The following is a 21,854-nucleotide window of genomic DNA, read 5'->3' as shown; positions in this document are numbered from 1 at the left end:
CTTTTGGTCTGTGAGAACTTGAGAGATTGGTGGAAGACGTGTGAGGATACATAAATATATATATATTTTTTGCGAGTCGGATTTTACTGTTGTGGACCAACGCTATTGCTCACTTGAAGGATTTGGGCTTTTCCTGTCACAGAGCGCTGTTTTTAAACGCTCTCCCGTCTTCCATGTGAGCACGCTGACAGCATGGGGACGCTGCTATTATTTGCTGCCTTACAAGTGGTTACAGTCGCTTCGGTGAGTACGTGAAGTGTTCTCCCTTCATGCAAACGCACGAGCTCTAAGGTCTCACGCGCCCGTGCTGCTCTCGTGCTGTCAGGGTCTGCTCTCCATGCTGGTGTTAGCGCTGCGTGCCAAAATAATAATGGCCCAGTGGCTCCCAGCACTGTTAAGATTGTCATCGCTTATTAATACGGCGGCTACTGTGCTTTCTGGTTGGCTGGTTTCCAAATTGAGGCTTGAGGAGCAATAAGAGGTCTTGAGCGGTGTTTCAAGAGGTCCCATGTAAAGTCAGTTGAGTCATTTTACGATTTGTTTGGCGGTTTATTTCCATTACATTTTGTAATGTTACACTACAAATGTGATCACTAGTGTCCGAAGCATATTCAAGTAAAGGGGAAATATATGCAAACTATATAAATGTAATTGGTTACACTCTCTTCGCAGTCTAATTAAATTATCTGACAAGTAAAAGTAATAAACCCTACTATGTGTACACCGGCTTCCATCCAACTGTAGGTCTAAAATTATACCACAGTAATTTTATCCAATGGGTATAAAAATACACTTCGATATGAAGTCGTTCCGCTCCATAAATATCTCAAGGAATATTATGTGACTTTTGGCTGGGAGATGCTTTAACTTACCATGTTATGCACGGTGATTCACGAGTTATTGTTCAGTCTTTGTGTAATGTAATTTTAAACCCTCCCAGGAACCTCAGCAGTGAGTGAAAGCAGTGCCAGTGCTGGTTCTGGCACACCAGAACTTGGCCCGGGTTAAGAGAGTGGCGGCGGAGTCAGGAAGGGATCACTGTAGGTGATCTGACTGCGGACAGTCAGACTGACAGCTCCCTGTGATCCACAGGCTGTGTGATCCCAATAAATGCTGGGAGTGGTGAGAGTGGCTTGTGTGTGTGTCGACACAGAAGGGGGTCAGAAACAAAAGATTTAGAAGCCGGGAGGTGGGGGTCAGTGAACGTACCTTTCATCCCCTCTTGCCAGGCGAATGCCAAGCGGAAGGCGACAGAGGGCTACAGATACCCCTGTGGGGTTCAGGACAGTGCCGAGTATTCAGGCAATATTTTAAGCCACACACACACACGCATTCATACATACACGTTGAGGACTTTCTGTGATCTGGGTAACTTGAGTCAATCTGTTGTCCTGCCTGGTTCCAGTGTGATTTTTCTCTTTATTCCTTTTGGTGCAGAAGGTTAAATTACTCTGTCCCTTCCTGCAGGTGACTGCTGAGTGTCCAGTAGTGTGCGAGTGCCCAGCAGTGCCCCCATCTTGCCCCCCAGGGGTAAGTTCAGTCCCAGACGGATGCGGCTGCTGCAAGGTGTGCGCTGCCCAGCTAAACCAAGACTGCCATGAGGGGCGCCCTTGTGACCACCATAAAGGACTGGAGTGCAATTATGGCAATGATGTGGGCCGAACCCATGGCATCTGCAGGGGTATGTACCACAGAGGTGGCAGAGCAGGGATGGTGGGGGTGGGAAGGGTTGAGAAGTGGTGAATTTTTTTTTTTTTTTTTTTTTTACCCCTGCTTTAGATCAGGCACAGCTTTGGGGGTTGAAGTAAGGCAATGTGTAACTTCAGGGTGGGGAATCTGGCTTCTGAGCCAGGGCGGCTGGGGTTTCTCTTTGATAGGGGCTTGAGGTTTGAAGCCTGTGCCACGTTTCAAAAAACAGAGCACCTTCATGAGCCTGTGACTGAAACCCGGCCAGCCCCGGTATTTATATAAGTGCTGCAGTGTGTACACAAACAGGCCTGTGAAACACACAAACACACATGCACAGACAGTGGTATTTTTATATGTGTGTTTATTTGGGGGTGTTGCTATATAAAGGGGGGTGGGGGTATCCGGGGTGTTGTTTGGGGAGTCCCACTCAGGGTGTTAAGGGAAAGGACGTTGTAAACAAGTCAACGTTCCCTTTCTGGTCTAAGAATAGTGTTTGCTTCTTAAATGTGGAGATGTTGCGACTGTTCTCTCTCTCCTTTCATCTGTCCACCACACACATTAAATACACAGTCACATAAAAGTCTTGCTATTTGATGTCTAAAGACTAAGTGTGTGCTATTAAAAGCGTTCTGACCAGCTCGCCTGTCTTCTCTCTTCCTCCCAGCGAAGGCCGAGGGCCGCTCCTGCGAATACAGCGGTCGGATTTATCAAAACGGCGAGAACTTCAGAGCTGGTTGCAAACACCAATGCACTTGCATCGATGGAGCAGTAGGGTGCGTGCCTCTTTGCCCCAGCCACGTGCCCTTGGCGTCACCTTCCTGCCCTGCCCCGCAGCTGGTCAAGGTGCCCGGGCAGTGCTGCCTCAGCATCGACTGCCACAAGGGAACCACGGTCGTGCCCCCGGTGTATCGCCGACCCCAGCCTCCCGCTTTCCCTCCATACCCTCCATTCATTCCCTACCCAGTGTATCCCTACCCAAAGCCTTTCCCGAAGCCTTACCGGAAGTTTTACACTTACAAACACAAAAAGGAGAAGGATACCCTTGGCAACGAACTGGTGGAAACGGTACGCAAGTGGGGCAAGCCACGTGGAAACAAGCACCTGGCAGGTGAGGAGTTGGTGACCTGCTGTGGAGTGCGCCTGTTTCCACTACACAGTAAAGTGTCCTGTTTACGCTTTATTCACTTCAGCCCGCTGATGCACAAACGGCCTCGCTGTGAGCCGTCTCCCCGGCGTCCATGCATGTGTTTTGGCATTTATGTGAAGCTTGTTTTCCACTGGCTCCTTGCACACCAGAGGTGCTCTTGGTCGCACTCACACACACTGCTCTTTCACAGCACATGCCTCCGTCACCCAGCTTTCCCTGCTCTGTAATCATCCTCTCTGTGCGTCAGTGTTGCCTGTTCAGTGAATAAGGCCAGTGTGCTGTGCATCTGTGTACCTCTGCTTTTCCCTCAAACTTCCCAGTAGCCACTTCACTCCCCCTGCTTAACTCCTGCTGACCTGGCTTCTCTCTGGCTCTCTCTCAATATTTCCCATCATCGCTCTCCCTCACGTGTCCTTTCTTTCATCTCTCGTAGCCTGGAAGCAAACAAGTGATGAGTGCGTGGTTCAGACCACTTCCTGGTCCGAGTGTTCCCGGAGCTGTGGGATGGGCGTTTCTTCTCGTGTTACAAATGACAATGCTCAGTGTAAAATGATCAAGGAGACGCGCCTGTGCAACATTCGGCCCTGCAGCTCCATGTCCATCCCAGTCAAGGTGAGGAATGCATGAGTGTGTTTGGATGCTTTAAAGATCCTTATAAAGGCAGACCTTCTTCTCATGACCCCAGCCACGGAGTTCCAGCAACCAGACTAAATAAGATTCAGGAAAGAAGCGTCTCTCGAGGGGCAGTTTGTATTAATATCATGGCATGTATAAAGCCCCCTCCCCTCGAATCCCTCTGTTGCTGGACCCCTTTTTGATCCATTCTGTCTATTCAAAGTCCTGTTGCTGTGTGAGATGAAAACAGAGGGGAACGAGACCTGTGGCTTCAGCTCGTTGTAGATCAGAGTATATCAAAGTATATCAAAGTGTAGCTAATTAGTTTGAAAGTTTTGAAAATACCATTTCACATTTCCTGCCAGAGGGTTGGTTGTGATGATTGACAACACTCTCAATACAGTAAATGTCTTCATACAGTAAATATGAAAACTAGAATGAAACTAGAGAGAACAGCCTGGCTCAGTTCAAAGATCATAAAACGCTCTAATGAAATCCTGCTTTACTGGAACTGAATTATAAAAGTAAAATTTCAACAGGGCTAAGATCAGAAAGCCTTGCCTGGTTAAACGGCAAGTGCTCAACGCCAAGAAGTAGGCCACAACACATCCTGTAGCTTCATCACAACCTCTGAAGATGCAGAGCGTCAACAGACATACTTAATTACCTACACTTTGGAGTCATTAGAAGACATTAGGAACGTGTAACTTGTAATAAAAAAGTAACTGGCAACGGCCCTATCCTGTACATGGTACAGCTCATGTCATCATCACTTTGATCTACCCAAATATAATAAACCTAATTGGCTTAATTACTACTAAATATGATGACTACTAAAAAAGTTAAAAGCGCAACTTTAAACATTTTGCTACAGGTCAGACACTTTAACTTTTGCATTAATATGAATAACAGGGGCTTTTAATTTTAAACACAGAATTTAAGATGGAAATAACTGCAAAGGCAAACTGTGTAAAACAAACAAACAAAAACCCCCCACCATAGATCATGCAGTTTGTTCGTACAAATACACAGTAAAAGAAACCAAAAAAACATCATGGTGGTGACCAAAATGCTAATACAGAGGCTTCAAAATGCATCTTACTGTGTCTGTGTTTTTTTTTTTTTTTTTTTTTTTTTATATACAGTCTATAATTAATAGATTGATACCTGCTAATGCGACTTTCAGTTGCTCCTTTATTCACGAAGCTGCACTTTTTTTACTGGCTTCATGTTCACGTTTGAACTTTGACTACATAAGTGTGAATCGGAGAACTTTTTGCTGCTGCGACAGAGGAATAACTCTGTCTCCTTCACTGACGTGACACCGCGGCCGACAGCTGCACTCGGTGGCACTATGCTGTGTGATTTAAAGAGCACTTCGCCCACTCTGTTGCTCTCTCACATTTCAAACAAAACACTCTCAGAAACATTTTGCCCCCTGCCTCGAGCCACTCATGAAGCTGATTGGCTTGTTGTGCACCTGTTTCTCTGAGCTCTCCCAGTGTTTGCAGAGCTGCTGTGGGTGTTAATGGAAACAAGTGTCAATCCTTAACTATCGCTGGCACGCTATTCTCTCCGGCGCTCATCTGCTGTTCTGACCTTTTATTTCTTTCAGCCCATTAACTTTGTTTTTCACGTCATGAGCGATGAATAACAAGTTGCTTGATGCTGCTCTATGGTACGGTGGCAGCTCTAATTTCAAGCAAACGTGAAGCCATAAAGCTTTCACTGGAGCACAGTTTTAAACCGGCTACACACCACACCCATGCCTCCTGTGCCAAAGAAAGACTTTGTTAGCAGATTTTATGGATCACCCAGAGAGTCAAATTCTCTAAATATCTCGACAACCTTTAGACCTGGTAGAGTTAAGTATGTAAGGTGAATTTATGCGGTTATTCATGTTCCCCTGACTATTCCTGACATCACTGGATGTCAGGATCACTGGATCACTGTAAGGTTTGGTCCACATTCAGGGTAAACTGGAATCATAGAGTGTATATAAAAGATGAATTTAGCTCTATTAGCCATTAGTTAGTGATTGGAGGGTCTGACCAAAAACTCTGCATGCTCACACAATAGCCACTTGATAATCACAAGGTAAGCCCACAATTAAGCATACTATGTTTTATTAGCTATTTTGATCATAATTTATAAAACGATAAGACCTCAAATCGCTAAATAAAGACTAAAAATTCTGCAAGAAAGTGTTTAAAGAGCTCAGAGATCAAGTGTACAGTTGCCCTGAGAGGTCAAATGCAGTGCAACTTAAGAAAACACCAAGAAAATAGAAAAATGCTGCAAAAGTACACAAAACAAAGGAAGTGGTAGATGTTAGGATTGCACTGGGACGTGCTTTAAAAAAAAAAAAAAAAAAAGCTTATGTTCTATCTACTTTGTCTTCCTCATACTTGTGGCCAATTTTGAAACAATTGCACCTGGATGGTTAAGATGCACAGAGACAGACTGGGGTTTGAACCAGGAACCCTCTTGCTCTGTTTGCTAACTGATATTGTTTATATACATGTCCACCTTTTATATACAGTCTGTGATTTTTGGTGACATTATAGCAGGATCAACATCAAGTTTTAAATTTGGGCACTACTTTATGTCAGTGCCATCAACATCAGTTCATTTACTTTTCACTGGAAAACATTCCCCTTGTGACAGGCTAAACCAGGATGGTGAACAGTACAGCCTCACAGCCCTGCGTGCATGGCTGTAGACACCTGGTGAAGCCTTTTCACTGGAAAAACTGAATTGCTTCTTTCTTCTTTCTCCGTCCACAGAAAGGAAGGAAGTGCTCTCGCACCCATAAGGCCCCAGAGCCACATCGTCTGTCATATGCTGGCTGTAGGAGCACTCGCCTCTATCGGCCCAACTACTGTGGAGTATGCCGGGACGGCCGCTGCTGCTCACCACGTCGCACCCGCACAGCTAACGTGACCTTTGCCTGCCCTGACGGCGAACGCTTCAGCAGGTCCGTGATGTTCATCCAGTCGTGCAAGTGCAGCGACGAGTGCAACCATCTCAACGAGGCCGTAATGCCCCCACAGCTGTGGCTCTATGGGGACACGCACAAATTCAATGACTAGCGGCGTTACCCTGCCAAATCTACATTCCTTCATAAAAACAGACATTAACTCCCCCATCTCACCCCTGCCCCAGCAGTACCCATTATAGAGTAGTTGTCCTTAGTGGATCCATGAGCGGAACACACACCGAAACATTTGAGGATGAATGCGGAAAAGAGGAATGTGTCTCGGACTGGGCGTACCTCACAATGTGGAAACCGCAAAAGTGACCAGGCCCTGCTTTAGTGTAGATAAAAAGCTGTTTCTGGCCTTGCCAGACTTTAAACTGTGAATAAATCTTTGGGTGTAAGCAGACCCCATGTTAGTGCCCAGCTTCAAAAGTTCCCTAGAACTGTTTTTGGGAACAGCTGAGAAACACAGACATGCATAAGTCTTTCGTGTGCTGAAGGATTCACGGTGTGGATTTGACAAACCTGCTGGAATCACGTCTGCGCACTCCAGTATATGACAACTGATAGACTAAGTGACAAAGAAGAATAGGATGGCGTTGGTAGAAGATGGAAGTTTGTCTCAGATGTTTTGACGGGAATGTGGTTTGGGTCATTTTATGGTATTTATTCTCTGGTATTTATTGTCGAGACAGACATGATGACACAGCAGCCTGCCACTGGGGAAGGTGGCGCTGCTATTCTCGGAGAATCGATGTGGCAGAACAACAATATCAGGCGGACAATACTGCTGAGCCCAGAGAGAGGGTGAGGAACTGCCATCAAACCAGGACTTGACCCCGGGCTCAGATTTGGTCAGAAAGCCATATCTAATGATGAACAACAAATGATAAAGGAGGAAATGAGGTATATACAATGGATAAAGTTGGAGTTGAACTTGGTGGTTGGAGGCATAAGTGGGAAAAAATGTCAAAGGTTGTTTACGCAGCTGGACTCATCCCCTCGCCTTGCCTTCACAAGAAACTGAGACATTTCGCGAGCATCCGAAGAACACGCTCGGGATTCTGTCGCCAACAAGTCGACCACCTAATTTGGCCAGGTACAATCCTGACTCGTGATGGCAGAAGGAGACAATCGTCCACTCTGGTTTGTTTTATAAATGAATTTTGGAAAGCTGCGTGTGCCACGGTAAATGTGTTATTTGTGATTTGAAGGTGGAACTGCTCTGTCGTCTAATCTGGCTCGTAACTGAGCAGCCTCTTCGTGTTAAAGTGCATCCTGTTTCTGAGAAATGCTGTTGAAAGGCTGTTCAGTCGTTTCACACGGCTGTGAGAAGAGCTTTATGTAATTTTGTTTTCAGGGGGTTGAGGTCTACAGCTGCCAAATGTCAGCAGGAGCCTACCTCTAAGGAAACTAACACTGTCAAGTCTATCTTCAGGTTGTACGTTACGGATGGCTTAGCCCTTTATTATGATTATCCACCCGACTTGGATGTTTGGGTTGACGTTTGAGCACCTTACAGCAACCTTGATTCACAGCCTAATCTGGTATCCACATACAGATGAGTTGAAATCACGAACTGCCTTTTTTAAAATTACTGTATACAGTGGTAACTTCGTCTCAGTGGAAGCACCAATGTACTTTATCCGTTTGTGCCATAAATTACACATTTTTGCCCTGAGGTGAATGTTTTTCCCCCCCTACCATCTCAACTACAAAACATCTGCTGCCCCAAATCCTTATCAGGGGTTCTTTTTAAACTTTAATTTGCTAAGAAATGTCTTGTGTTTTCCATTGCTATTTTGCCCATGAAGATGCTGTGGTTTTGATATTGTATCTTTAGTTTTGAGGGAAACTATAGTGCAGCTATGTACAGACACATTGTTACCTTTGTAGTTCTATCTGCTGTATAAGGGCCAATCATTATACTGAAGTAGTCCATGTATAGTTTAGCACTGGACGAGGCAGGGTTCAGATCGTTTATGAGCATTAAGTGCCAATTTTGAAAGCTTGATGACTGTAGAACTAGTAGTGTACATTAATAAGTCTGTAATTTTCTGTAATGAGTCATGCTTAAGATCTTATGCTTAAAAAAAAAAAAAGTGTTCCTTGTGATTAACTCTTCTTGGAATCTGGTTAGTTTACAGTTGACTTTAAGAGCTGGAATGAGTTCATCATCGTTTCGCTTTTTAAAAAATAAAATTCTCTCTGACAATCACTGTTGAACATTTATCAAAAGAGGATTTTTTTTGTCACGTAGGTTAAATTATACAGCAACTCTATGGTGTAGCGCTTAACACATCCCCCTAACATGCAGATAAATGCATCTGGTTTAAATTGAGTCAGATCAAACATGCAGATCCAGCTGCTGTGGCGGAGCAGCCAAAGATCTGCAATTTCACAGCTATGCTAGCAGCCCTGCAACGAGCCATACTATGTTAACATTTAGCAGGCATTTCATGTATTTACACATGTACACTACAGTCACTATTTGGTACTAAAGAAAAGTTACCTTAGTGGCAAGATAAATTTGTGTCTGCCCAACTGCACTTAAGATATCAACATCCAATATCGAGTTACTGTGCAGCAATAAAAATTGCAGAGAACCATCACTATGACTCTGCACAGTGATGTTTATCCAGTATTGAATTGTTGCTAAATCATCTAAGCAGATTTCCACTTGTTTAACACTTTGAATTTTTAATACTTAAAACAAAATACCAAGAAAAAAAAATACAGTTAAACAGTGACATGTTTTGCCCCGTCAAAATCTGCAAATTCATCACTACCAGTTCATGTGGTGACTTCATTTATTGGAGGATATTCAGTTAAAAATCCATAGAAAGAGCTGCCATATGAGCCAAATTTGTGTCTTTACAACTTTTTGATTACCAGCCAAACAGCCACTTTTTTTGTACTGGGAAGGAAAACAAAACATCTCCTATACAAATCTTGCTTGGACATAAAGAAAAAGCACAGACTCCTATCACATGTTCCTCTGAAAGTTTCCCTGAAGCTCTGTCGCTGCTGAGACTGAAACCAATGAAAACTGAGCAGAGACAGCATCCTCATAAGTGACCACAACAGTAAAATGACATTTTATAAAAAGTTTTAATTCCATTAAGCAAAACAAAGACAAATTAAAACCAAACCCCCCTAAAAACTGACAATAAAAATAAACGTTTGGTGAACAGAGGAAAGGCAGAGCTTTCAAATCAATGGTGAAGTACGTCTACTTCCAAATACAAGACGAGATCCACGAAGAGCAGACTGCCGTTTGGCCGGGGACTCATCTGGACTGCTCGACTACAGAGGGGGAGAGAAGGAGAGACTAGTTGAGCACGCAAAACATCAGAACGATGAGCAACAGCTGAGCATACCGACGTTTCAGCAACAGGTTAAATATGTGAAGGATTTGAGGAGCGCTTCAGTTAACGTGACAGCACCAACTGTTGCGTCTTGTTGCCGAGTAAAGGTTTACTGCAATTTTCTGTGGGGAACGCTTCAGCATTAACGCAATGATTTAATAATAAAGTGCTGCAAAACTCTTTAATCCACAGATCACAGTGGTTCTAATGTTATTAAAGACATCAGTATGCTTTTAAGGAGGCATTCAGAAATAAGAAAAACCAAAAACACTTACTGTAAGATGAGATGTCAATCTCATCTGGCAGCTCGGCCACATTGACTTCAAAGCGGTCCTGCACATCGTTTAGAGTCTTGGCATCAGTCTCGTCTGACACAAAGGTTATAGCCAGGCCTTTGGTCCCAAACCTACCAGCACGGGCAACCTGAGGGGCGCAGAGAAGGTAAGAGTAAGTCCAAACTGCAACATGGACTACCACTAGCATTCACACGGTGCTTGATGAGCAAATAAGACAGCCAACTTTCCTGCATATGAAAAAGGAGAGGGGCTCAGAAATTCATTTCTCACCCTGTGCAAATAGGTGTCAGAATCTTCTGGCATGTCGTAGTTGAAGACGATATTCACTCGCTCAATGTCCATCCCTCGGCCAAACAGGTTTGTGGCCACCAGGATCCGCCGCTGGAAGTCTTTGAATTGCTGATAGCGAGACAGCCTGAGAGAGGGTAAGAAGGGGAAGGAGGACAGAACCATCAGGAGGATTATCAACAAGCACTCTCTGAAGACTAATGCGTTGAGTTGAAGGATGAGGCCTCCTGCTCTCAAAAATACACAACACATTTGAAGCTCAGCAGAGCATGTTTACGAGTTGAGAGTTTATAAGTCACCTTTCCTCCTGAACCATTCCCCTGTGGATGGCAATGGCAGGGAAATTTTGCTCCACCAGTAGCTGGGACAGAGCGACGCAGCGCTGAACTGACTTGACGAAGATCACCACCTAGAGGCAACGCACGGGCATTAAGGAAGCACCGAGTTAGACCTCTGATGCAATTTTTATTACAGCTTTCAATGAGTATTTGGGACCTTTTGAATACAAACATTAGCTTGCAACAATATAAAGATGTATGTTCCCTCACCTGATTGAACTCCAACACATCAAGCAGGTCAAATAGCTTGCGGTTTTTCTCGCTGTCCTTCAGCTTGCAGTAGTACTGTTGCAGGCCGTGGAGTGTAAGTTTGGTCTCGTCATCCACAAACACCTCCATGGGCTGTACATGAGATAGCAGGTAAGTAAAACTTCAGTGCAGCAGTTTTCAGTACAGACCGAAAGTGGTGGAGATGAGTTGTCTCACAAAAAACAACAGACATTCAGAGGTGAAGCAGCCCTCCGCTGCTTACTTACATCTTGCATGAACTTGCGGCACACTGGACGGATTTCCTTACTCAGTGTTGCACTGAACATCATGACCTGCTTCTCATGCGGTGTGATCCGGAAGATGTCCTGAACATCACGCCTCATGTCTGCCATGTGAAGAAAGAAAAAGAGTGAAAAAAATGACTAAGGTAAGATTCTGACTGACTACTGCAGTTTTGCTGCCGACTTGGTGAAAACTGGGAAGACAAAAGCAAAGAAAAGTCACCTAGCTGCTCCAGCATTTTGTCACACTCGTCCAGGACAAAATGCTTGACGTTCTTCAGACTGAGCGTCTTGTTCCGGATCAGGGCGAGGATACGGCCGGGAGTTCCGACAACGATGTGAGGGCAGTTCTTCTTCAGGACGTCCTCGTCTTTCTTGATAGGCAGGCCACCAAAGAATACGGCTGCTTTTATGGTGGGCATGTACTTGGAGAAACGCTCGTACTCTTTGCTGATCTGGAAGGCCAGCTCTCGTGTGTGACACATGACTAATACAGACACCTGGAGACAAGGAAACACAGATTAAATCCAAAAATCTATCAAAAAGTCAAAGGTAGGCAGAATAATTTGTTTAAAATGAACAGTTTTACATTACAAACGACAAGATGCATTTAATGTTAATGTTACATTTTTAGTGTTTTATGATCATCTAAGCATCTGTCCTTGAAAGAAAATTACATCCCACTGTAGCTATAACACCTTAGACTTGAAGGTCTGCAACTCTACAAGCCAGAACTGAGCCATATATCAACTCTTTGGTGTATAATTTCCACATAACAAGCACAACATGAAAATGCTACTTACAATCAAATAGACTGATGCTATAATACACAACGAATGTCATCCATCCTCTCAAATCCCCAAATTCCACCAGGATCGGCTGCGCTGCATTTCAGCACTGACACGAACACTTAAGCCAATCGACCCTTATGCCTGATTTATGCTTTAGCAGGAAATCTACATATTAAACGGAAACCCCTCTTATCCGCAAGCGTAACATAGAAAACCCAACATGTAGTAACATTTCTCTTGTCAAGTTATGTGGAAGGTTTTGGTGCAGCGTTAAGACGGGTTTCTGATTACGTCGTAGATTTCCCGCTAAAACATATTTTATTGTTGTCCTCAAAACTGCATATCCCAACAAAGAAACCTGCTGGTTATAAGTCACCTATGAAATCTGTTATTTGTATATTAATAAGGAATGTCATGATCCCAGAAATTCATCAGTTGGTACCAATACCAGTAGAATCACACAGCTGGATAGTGAAACAAAATGACTGGCTGGTGCCAGGTACTTAAACTGTTACTAAAACGTTTTAGAATTCTGATCATTTATTTAAATGTTGACATCATTTTACTGACAAGACCCAGACTGAGATGTTAGGATGGCTGCCGAGTAGCCCATTAGTGTTACTAGCAAGTGACTGTAACTCGTGTTAGTTACATTAAGTGAGCACAAACATTTCAAGGTTATTTTACAATGGGGAGTCTCAAACAAAATAAGCAGTAATCTGTGATTCTGGATAAGATTTGTAGGACAAAACTTTGGATGTCACTCTTAACTTATTCGTCCTCAACGTGAACTACATAAATAGCTCTGGATACCAGTCTTTCATGTGCCTTGCTAAATTGGAAGTCCAATTATTGTTTGCATATCGCCTCTTGCTAATCAATTATCTCAGATTTTGCAGCCACCTGAATGCAAAGTAGCTGCACAGCCGACTGCCTTCCTTAAAAAAAGAGACAGAGCAGAAGTTTGTTGCAGTTGCACAACTTTCCATCTTCCACCTGTTCTTTGACAATAGAATACTTTAAACCACATCCTGCCTCCTTTAGTTTTGGAAGGATTTCTGCCTCCCTGCATAAGCTGATGACGAGCACTGCTGCATCTCATAAATCTTGGTATCAAAATGGTACCATGGGTATTGATTCTGTTGGCATTCCCTAGCTCTGACTAAGACTGATTTTGATCAGTCTTGTTTGTGCTCTCTCACAGGTGGCTCTGACTTCAGCTAAGTTAAAAACAAAAACAGGACAACAAAAACATTTGGACCTCTATCAGCTTTTATTGGCTTGTTCATTAATTACCAGACTAATAACATTCATTGCCGATAAATGAAAAGCTCAACATTGAAGGCACAGTCAAAGCATGTTAAACACACATACTAACCTGTCCGTCAACGGGTTCGATCTGTTGCAGGGTGGCCAACACAAACACAGCCGTCTTGCCCATACCAGATTTGGCTTGGCACAGGATGTCCATGCCCAGGATAGCTTGTGGGATGCATTCATGCTGCACTGTGTTTTTAAACAACACAACACAAATATTAATGTTAAGTGCAGTCTTATTATTACCTGCAAATCAATTTCTTTGAACTGCTATAAAGAGCACAAGAGGAGTGGCAGTCCTGCTGGGAGTGGTGCATTTTTTTAGACGCACAAAGCAAGTCAAGCTATTCAAAAATTCTTAATGTATGCAAGCAATATAAGGTAAGCGCTGTTGAAGAACATGCAGACTTACAGCTTTTGACTGGTTCTACCAGTGTAGTGCAAGGGTATGCCATAAACAAACTCAATTGCCAGTTCCCCACTAGTCCCATTTAACAAAAGGTACCAGAACAGTTGAATGCGTCTCACCTTCAGATGGATGCTCAAAACCACAGTCAATGATGGCGCGGAGAAGCTCCGGCTTCAGAAGAAAATCCCTGAAACCAGAGCTGTGGATGGAAACATAGGAACCTTTCACCTCCTTCTTGCCTGCTGGGGTTGCACTCTCGGGGGCTCCTTGAGGCTCCTCATCCTCTTCATAATCAAGGAGCTCGTTGTCAACGTCATTCTCAGCCATTGTATTTGTCTGGAACAAAGAAAATACAGCTGAGTATTAATGATCACTGTCCTTCATCTGTGTCTGTAAGAGAGGGCTCCCTTTACTTAGATTATATGAAGCGAGGTTCTTATTCGAGCCCACTTGTTGCACATATTTTAATACATTTAAAAAGTCTTATTTTATTCTACCATTACAAGGCGGGTTTGACTTTGTGCAACTATGAAAATCGTGGTTGGTTATAAACGTGACTCCAAACATTAGCTCTATTGTGTATAACTCGAACTGAATTTTAAAGAGTAAGCCTGTGGTTAAGAAATGCTAAGCAAGAAAACACGCAACAGAGCAGGCCTAAATATGAATACTCTAGTGTTTTGTAGGCAGAAAATATTCTGTACGACCACGTACACTCAATATAACAAACAAGGTCAAAACCGTAACCGACGATGTCAAATTGACCAAACCGGTTAGCTTCTAAGCGCATACAACACTAGAAAGCCATTGTGTTGCATAACCATTGCTAACGTGGCAAGCTACTCTTCTACACGACAACAACTAATCCGCTACGACCAACTAAATATTCCCAACGGCATAAGAAGGCGATCTTTTCGTAATTGTAACGGGAGTGTTATATGGATGACAAAAAGGCGGCATATTTCGTGTAAATAAGGAAATCTAAGTGGCGATTGCTTTGCTAGGCTATCAAATGCTAGGCTACAAAACGCTAAGTAACACCGCCCCCTGAAACAAACAACGAAAGGTTATTTTTAGCGATAGCAAACACTACTGCAGCCCAAATTAAACAAATATAATTCACAAGCTTCTTTAGGTGAAACGAGACGCGGAAAGCCGCCCAAGCGGGACAATGAAGTAGTTCAAGGATTCCTACCGTTTCGGTGTTAGCTTCGACTGCCCCGATAGATCACAACCGCATGGAGAGGCCTCAGTTAGTTTATACCACCAACCGGAAGTTCCGCCTCGACTAAAGCGGGTCGATATCATTCGCCCGTTTATGCGACCTCTGTGAAAAGCAGCCTGTGATTGGACAAAAAGTGTGCCGCAGTCCGTCGCAGTTGAAAAAAGCGGGACACAGTTGTAGCTGCTCTCCGTAGGGGAGCTCGGGAGGGACACTCGAAATAAATTAATACAGTCACGTTTTGCTGCAATATAAGTATAAAATTAACCGGGATGTGTTTGCGTATGATAATGCAGGCCTGTGACCTTAAATATAAAACAGCTTCCTGGAATTGATTCAGGTTGGATCATTTTGTTAGTTTGTTTTTGTTTCACAGAAATCGTTAAAATTGTATGAAATCTAGACGTTCAAGTCGCGCGAGGCAAAACTCCTCTCCAGGATGTGATGTTAACAGTGTGAAGAAATTCGGACTCCATCAATAAAAGTATATGTAACTGTAATTTCTATGTTTCCTTGCACAAGTCTAAATCAAGCTTTAATTCTGGAAACATTAAGCACTGAGAATTAAAAGTCTTTAGTGCCTTCTAGTGGTCAATGAACGCATTAGTGTTGTACAGCATAAATGTCGTTGAAGCATTACTAACGTTTACAACCTTTTATTAAAATCAGAATTACGAATAACAAACGGGGCGCCAAAGGCCGATAATACGGTAACTGTATTAATAACGAGACGTATCAGTATTTCCAACTATCCAACATGGATACACTGGCATCAGGTCTCAGCTTTCATAATACTTTGAAGAATACTTTTATACAGGAAGCAATCAGGAAGTATCTGCAGATCTGCAGAAATCTTTACAAAAGAATAAATTTTATTGCTCTGTCATCTATAAAATCTCACATTCTTTAACAGGAAAACTACAAATACAGAATGACAAGTAGTGTTATTTAAATATATTAATGGAGATGTCCACACTCATTTGATTTTAACTCACAATTTATGCGTTCATCACAGATGTTCTTATTCAAAAATATTCCAGAAATATTTTTCAATGCAATACAAAGCAGTCCATCTGTTAGTTCTGCATTTTTTAAAAACAAAATGGACAATAAGGGCAGATTGGTGAAGAATTTGCCTGATGCAGTAGTTGAAGAAAAACCTTCTAAATTGTAAGAAACTCCATCAGTGCTTTTATTTTATTATGTCACCAGTCTGATAGCTGTTGTCCTTATATCTGTGATTCCAGAGCAGAAGAGAAGCTCCACTGTGTAGGAGAGAAGTAGGGAAAACTGTCAGACTCGGGCCTGGAATGCTCCTCTGTGTGCGCACCACCTGGGGTGTAAGAGCGGCTCAGGAAGTCTCTGACATGCGGTGGCAAAGAAAGAAAGAGCCAGTTTTCCACCAGGAGACCACCTCCATGCAGCCCTGAGCAGCAGCCCAGTTCAGCAGGCAGTTCTTCCAGATTGTTGCTGCGCAAGTCCAGCCTGCACAGTTGACTTAGAGCTGCAATCTCCCTGGGTAAGAAGCTAAGAGAGTTGTGAGACATATTCAGGGTGCGCAACTCCAAACAGCAATTGAAAAGCTCAGTGGGTAGCCTCTCCAACCTGTTCCCACTGAGGTCCAACTCTGTGAGCAGCTGCAGTGCCTTCACCTCAGCAGGCAGCTCCTCCAGCAGGTTACCGGCAAGCAGGAGCCTCCGAAGGCGTCGAAGAGTGAAGAGCGCTGGAGGAATGCTCTGGAGCTGGTTGTTTGACAGATCCAAGAGCTCGAGGCCTCTAAGCACACCCACGCTGGCCGGCAGTACCAAAACACGGTTGTAAGCAAGTCTAAGACAAGAGAGACGACGAAGGTGAGCCAGACTAAGCAGCTCCTCCAGAGTCCTCAGGTTATTGTGCTGCAGGTCAAGCACCCGGAGGTTGGTCAGTGCTAACAGAGCAGAGGGTAAACGCTCCAGCTGGCAATCCTGCAGATGCAGCTCTGTCAGGTAAACCATCCGCTTCAGGCCCATCAGCACAAGCAGCCTCGTGCCCTCATTCTGGATCTCCAGTCTCACCAAGCTGCTTGCCACCTCGCAGAGCTCACCGGGGATCCGCTGCAACATGCCTCGAATCACCAGCACACGTAGGTGTCGCAACTGGCGTAGGCTCCCCAGTGCCCAGCTACGGCCCACCCCACCGTCACTGCCTAAGCGACCAGAGAGGTGAAGCTCATGAAGGCCTCGCAAGGAGAGGACCCAGCTGGGGATCTCTGATGCCTGAGTGAAGGTAAGCTGAAGGACTTCTAGACGTTCCTGGAGAAAGGCAAGCGCGCTGGGATCCACAGTTGCTGTGCAGTGGTAGAGGTGCAGCTCCCTGTAGTTGGAATGCCACATAAAAGTCCAAGTTAGAGTCTAAAAAGAAGTGAATACTTTAAAAGAAATACTTTCAAAGACTACGCCCCTGCACTGTACAACTCACCTGAGTGAGGTCATGCTGGTCATGTGTGCAGTAAACCTGGTGTCTGCGATGAGCTCCAGTTTGAGGACCTGAAGCTGGCTGAGAGTGAAGAGGGCTGGAGGAAGGCGAGGCAGGGCCACCAGCTGCAGCCTGGAGCGGCCGTCTGCATCCACGCTGATCATGGCGTGCAGCTTCTCCTCCCCCCAGCGCCTCTCTAAGCTTTCCTCCAGCAGCCTGCTCTCACTGACAGGCGACAAAAACACAAAGAGACGCTGGACCAGCAGAGGGTCGTACTGGTCTAACATGTGTATAAGAAAGGCCAGGTCGTTCTTCAGGTCAGGAAAATCTCTCAGGGAGCTCAGCTCCTTCAGTGAATGGAAGGAATATTGCTGCAGAGAGCTGAATTGAATCAAACACACCAAGGCAGAAGAAGAAGAAGAAAGAAAAAACAAAGAGAAACATCAAACAGGATATTTTGTAGCCAAAAACACAGCACTACATTTTTTACCCCTGTAACTAGTTTTCTGATATGCTCATCATCAGGAGCATCATTTATTTATTTATGCTTTTTACATTTAGACTAGTTTCTCTCCTCAAAGCCTGTTAAATCCTGAAGTAGCACTCATACATACTCTAACTTTCTTTGGGCAAAACTATCCACTTTAAAAATATATATTCCTACCTTTTCTGCGATAAAAACACTGAAAAGTGCACCTTTAACATTTTTTTATTCTAACCTGCTTAAAATCCAGGTGAGAGTGTAAAAATTAAGCAGACCATACAGGCCCAGTAAGGTCAGGTAGGCCGCCAGCAGTTTGCGGAGAAGTGAGGAGAGCACGTGGATACACTCGAAGGTGGCGTAGCCCACCAGGGCCCGCTCCTCAGGGTGACAGGTGTGGTTGAAGGACAGGGAGCCGAGAAGAGGGACTGTGTAACTCATAATCAGTGTTACAATCAGGAGTTTGAAAACTGTCTGAGCCAAGTAGACCTGAAGAGGGAAAAATGGGCATCAAGACTAAACGATTCATGGAATTAAAAAAAAATTAAGGTAGCAAAGAAGTTGATCTGTAAATCTAGCAGACTAGAGGATCTCTTACCTTACAAATGACAGCTGAGCTTTCACAGTGGGACCTAAACTTCCTGACCCTTTCAAACAGCGCCCTCGCCTGTTCCCCATCACTTTTATCCAGACTGATTACCTGGCTGTGGCTGTCAGCCATTACTGATGGGCTGGAAGAAGGAAGTTGCTCCCGGGAGTCAAGAGATACACAAGACACAGTGGAGTTACAGGACAGTGTGGAGGGACAAGGGGATGGAGGGGTGGCAAATGCGCTGTCTATCCTCTTTAAAAGTGGGCTGTCTGTGCCCGAGTCTATGCTCGAGTGTCTTGTGTGGGTCACTGTCGGGGAAGTGGAAGTTCGGTGGTGTGGTTGTTGTGCTCGTCTTCCCTCCTCCACCATCTCCTGGATGCTCTCTTGGCGGGCGGCATGAGACAGGGCCTGAGATGTCCAGGGTGACTCACAGCACTTTGCCAAGATGGATAGGAACTGCTCTATGCGGGATGAGGTGTGGGGAAAGTGGAGCCAGAAGGAGCCACTGGCTACCAGGACGAGGGACTGAAGCAAGGCCATGTAAGGGAAGAAGCGGGAGGACAAAGGCAAAGCTTCATGGTAGCACACCTATAGAAACAGGCAAACAGCAATTGATTGTTTGACCACATGGGGGCAGCAGACATACACTGTGAAACATTAATAACAAAGGGTTACCTGTTAACAAAGGAAGAGGATTAGTATAAAAACTGAAATGGGTGCTAAAGTTATTCTTTTTAATTGAATTGATTTGAATGGGTAAAAGCTTAAAATACAGGATACACTGTAAGCCCAGTTCTGTGAGTATGTCTACTCACAGAACTAGACATACTGGTTCTGTGAGTAGACAGAACTAGTATATACTAGTTCTGTCTACTAGACATACTAGTAGACAGAACTACTAGTATGTCTAGTAGACATACTAGATATACTGTTTGCTGGTTTACTTCTATAGGTTGGCTATAGGGGTAAACCATGGTTCTATCTCCGAGGGTTAGTAAGGCTTAAATAAGCAACACCATGAGAGCTGTGAGTGAGCACTGAAACAGTCAAAGTGTGAATCAGAAGAAACTGGGAGATTAAAGTTCCACTGTAGAGCTGAGATAAGCGGTTTAATAACCTGTGGGTATGAGCAGGTCCTTTTACATAAAGGTTCAGAATGTTAAATATAGCTCACTCTATGCTTTCACAGAGTGAATAACAAAAACAACAAAGCCAGCACTACTTTACCTGGCTAATATAAATGTACTGCTGGTACACCAAGTGCGTGCGCCGACCCCGAGGTGCAGAGTGAAGATTTGGGCCGATTTTGTGTGCGTGGTGTATTTGAGGCTGTGACGATGGAGACAGTCCCACATTGGCACTTTTTGAGTGACTGTGATCACTAGTGTTTGTAGTTGAATCCAAAGGAATGCACACTACTCGGTCCCTGGACAGCTGCTCCGTACAAGCCAGGACAGATGTCATCAACATCAGGACCACCAGGTAGTCCATAAAGACCTCCCACCAGGGCTTCAGCAGTTTAGACCTGTTCTGATGCTGATTCAGAGGCGCTAGCTCTGACAGGGAAAACATGGCGTCCTCTGGGTCCTGCAAGATTTGCTTTAAAAATGAGAAAACTAAGAGGGAACTACAGCACTGACCAAATGTGGAAAGTTGTATTATAGGATCACATCATGAGCTAAACTGCAGAACTGAACTACAGTGAATTTTGTGAATATTTAACAGTCAATTTGATATAATACATAGAAAATCTTTTGAAATTTCAAATAGATGTATTCCAGAAAACTTTGAAATGCTGTTGCTAACTAAGAGTAAACGAATTATATATATATAAAAAAGTTCACTTAAGTTCTACTTGGCAACAATGCAAATTGGATCATAACAGTCCTTGTTGTTTTATCCACAGCTCTTCACCTACCTGTGCAAATAACTTCTTCTCTTGCTGTTCTCTCTCTACTTGTGATCAACCCACAGCCGCATTACAGAAACTCCAAGCCGGCGCTGTCTGGTTTAGCAGTGAAAAACTTCTGAAACTTACAAAACAAACTCCTCCTGAGCTGACTGGCACAAGGCTATTCAAAAGTTGCCATGGCAGCAGAGGATGTGTGGCTGAGAAATTTAATTCAATGCTAGAAGCCTGCTCAAGACCCACTGGGGGTTTGCTTGCTCCCTTTAACTCCTTCAGAACTGAAGTAGACAAAAATGTGACACACACAAAAAAACAGTGGAAAAATGTTTCCACTGGACAAAGTGAAAATACTTAATATGCATAATGACGGGAACACTTTACCAGCTTTATACACTGTTGGAAAGTTCAATTGACAACACTTCACAATACAGCCTGGTGAAATCTGCCTCCATAAGTCACCAACAGTAGTTCCCAGTAGGCTCAGTAGAACAAGGTGATAACCAAGAAAAGCGGACAGAGTACTTATAGCTCCACTTTCTTCATTCTAATTTTGCAGTACTAGTAGGTATGCGGGCTGTATTATAAACTACCCTAAGCCTTACTTTTTACATTGTAACTACACATTATTTTAGGTGTCAGCTGTAATATATGTCAGTTATTGTGTTTGCAGCTTCATACTTAAAATCCTTATATGGATTAAAGCAAATAATGTCTAGTGCGTCAGATAAAAGAGGTATAAGGTTGCATAACAACATAAACTACAGTAAAACAGTTAACTGAGAGCATTGTCCAGCAGAGGTCACTGAAGTTACGGTACCGCTCTGACTGCACTCAACTGTAGTCGCACACATTATCTGTGAATGCTCCTCTTGTGCCGCTCTCACCACTTAATTACAAAACCCGAGCTTCTGTAGTGAGACCTTAAAGGTCAAAGAACTTTGATGACCAAAGTTTTGAAACTGACTTGTGAGTATTTTTGTGTGTGTGTGTGCAAGAGAGGGTCATAATGTAAATTTCTGGTGTGTCATTTCCTTGATATTTAGGCCACTATACAATCTGGAGCAAACACTCAAACTGAAAATGAACCACAAGATGAGCTACTCCACACAGCTGGTGTATGTGTGTAAGTGTGAAAACTGTGTGTGTGCGCGCGCGTGTGTCTGCATATGTGCATGCTTTTGAGTGGGGCCTGGTTTTACAGAGCAGAAACGAAAAGTGGTGTGGAAGATGCAGCAGTGGTGGCAAACATTATGTGTGAGCGAGAAATGCATTCACTCATGCCACAGAGAAAAATCTCAAGATAAATTCTGCAACTGTGACTGACGAGGACAGTTCTTCAGATAACATGCTCAGCTTCTCTACGTAAACATTCAAACCCACAATACCGCCCCAGATTGCTGAGCGTTTATTAAATCTAAAAGCTTTACATAGCTGAGAATTGCAGTGCAGTTTTACACCGACTGCATT

General features: G+C 43.9%; 3 protein-coding genes across 4 annotated transcripts; 1 reads left to right on the top strand and 2 right to left on the bottom strand.

Moving 5' to 3' along the window:
* On the top strand, positions 1 to 7,318 carry LOC146671023 (CCN family member 1). Its single transcript, XM_085403183.1, has 5 exons — positions 1 to 243; positions 1,468 to 1,681; positions 2,354 to 2,797; positions 3,270 to 3,448; positions 6,238 to 7,318. The coding sequence occupies exons 1-5, from the start codon at positions 193 to 195 to the stop codon at positions 6,541 to 6,543; spliced, it is 1,194 nt and encodes a 397-aa protein (XP_085259309.1). The 5' UTR covers positions 1 to 192; the 3' UTR covers positions 6,544 to 7,318.
* Positions 7,319 to 9,223: 1,905 nt separating this feature from the next.
* On the bottom strand, positions 9,224 to 15,081 carry ddx39ab (DEAD (Asp-Glu-Ala-Asp) box polypeptide 39Ab). Its single transcript, XM_085403182.1, has 10 exons — positions 14,925 to 15,081; positions 13,849 to 14,065; positions 13,382 to 13,509; positions 11,436 to 11,712; positions 11,198 to 11,316; positions 10,932 to 11,063; positions 10,683 to 10,792; positions 10,366 to 10,510; positions 10,075 to 10,222; positions 9,224 to 9,737 (listed from the first exon to the last, which is right to left on the bottom strand). Exons 2-10 carry the CDS (start codon positions 14,054 to 14,056, stop codon positions 9,721 to 9,723), a joined length of 1,284 nt encoding a protein of 427 aa, XP_085259308.1. The 5' UTR covers positions 14,057 to 14,065; positions 14,925 to 15,081; the 3' UTR covers positions 9,224 to 9,720.
* A 635-nt stretch (positions 15,082 to 15,716) lies between these two features.
* LOC146671021 (volume-regulated anion channel subunit LRRC8D) lies at positions 15,717 to 20,486 on the bottom strand. Of its 2 annotated transcripts, XM_085405105.1 has the most exons (6): positions 20,397 to 20,486; positions 19,706 to 20,065; positions 18,485 to 19,066; positions 18,125 to 18,375; positions 17,409 to 17,786; positions 15,717 to 17,303 (listed from the first exon to the last, which is right to left on the bottom strand). In XM_085405105.1, exons 2-6 carry the CDS (start codon positions 20,048 to 20,050, stop codon positions 16,181 to 16,183), a joined length of 2,679 nt encoding a protein of 892 aa, XP_085261231.1. In that variant the 5' UTR covers positions 20,051 to 20,065; positions 20,397 to 20,486; the 3' UTR covers positions 15,717 to 16,180. The 2 variants fall into 2 exon arrangements, with proteins under 2 accessions (XP_085261231.1, XP_085261232.1); XM_085405106.1 differs by lacking the exon at positions 20,397 to 20,486 and having other exon boundaries at positions 19,706 to 20,377.
* Between the last annotated feature and the right edge of the window lie 1,368 nt (positions 20,487 to 21,854).

Source organism: Rhamphochromis longiceps, linkage group LG4 (genome assembly GCF_057381845.1).
Source record: "Rhamphochromis longiceps isolate RC_006_pf linkage group LG4, R_longiceps_female_GT1.1, whole genome shotgun sequence".
NCBI lineage: Eukaryota > Metazoa > Chordata > Actinopteri > Cichliformes > Cichlidae > Rhamphochromis > Rhamphochromis longiceps.
This window is presented reverse-complemented; position numbering and strand designations above follow the sequence as displayed.

Bases quoted from the DNA above. Each gene is read 5' to 3' on its own strand.
- LOC146671023 (XM_085403183.1), top strand. From the start codon at position 193: ATGGGGACGCTGCTATTATTTGCTGCCTTACAAGTGGTTACAGTCGCT. The intron at 2,798-3,269 runs GTGAGGAGTTGG...CATCTCTCGTAG, and splicing joins TGGAAACAAGCACCTGGCAG to CCTGGAAGCAAACAAGTGAT. The intron at 3,449-6,237 runs GTGAGGAATGCA...CTCCGTCCACAG, and splicing joins CCATGTCCATCCCAGTCAAG to AAAGGAAGGAAGTGCTCTCG.
- LOC146671021 (XM_085405105.1), bottom strand. From the start codon at position 20,050: ATGTTTTCCCTGTCAGAGCTAGCGCCTCTGAATCAGCATCAGAACAGG. The intron at 17,787-18,124 runs GTTAGAATAAAA...GATTCAATTCAG, and splicing joins CTCACCTGGATTTTAAGCAG to CTCTCTGCAGCAATATTCCT. The intron at 17,304-17,408 runs GTGAGTTGTACA...TTCCAACTACAG, and splicing joins ACCAGCATGACCTCACTCAG to GGAGCTGCACCTCTACCACT.
- ddx39ab (XM_085403182.1), bottom strand. From the start codon at position 14,056: ATGGCTGAGAATGACGTTGACAACGAGCTCCTTGATTATGAAGAGGAT. The intron at 11,064-11,197 runs GTAAGTAAGCAG...TCTCATGTACAG, and splicing joins GCCGCAAGTTCATGCAAGAT to CCCATGGAGGTGTTTGTGGA. The intron at 10,793-10,931 runs GTGAGGGAACAT...CGTTGCCTCTAG, and splicing joins ATGTGTTGGAGTTCAATCAG to GTGGTGATCTTCGTCAAGTC.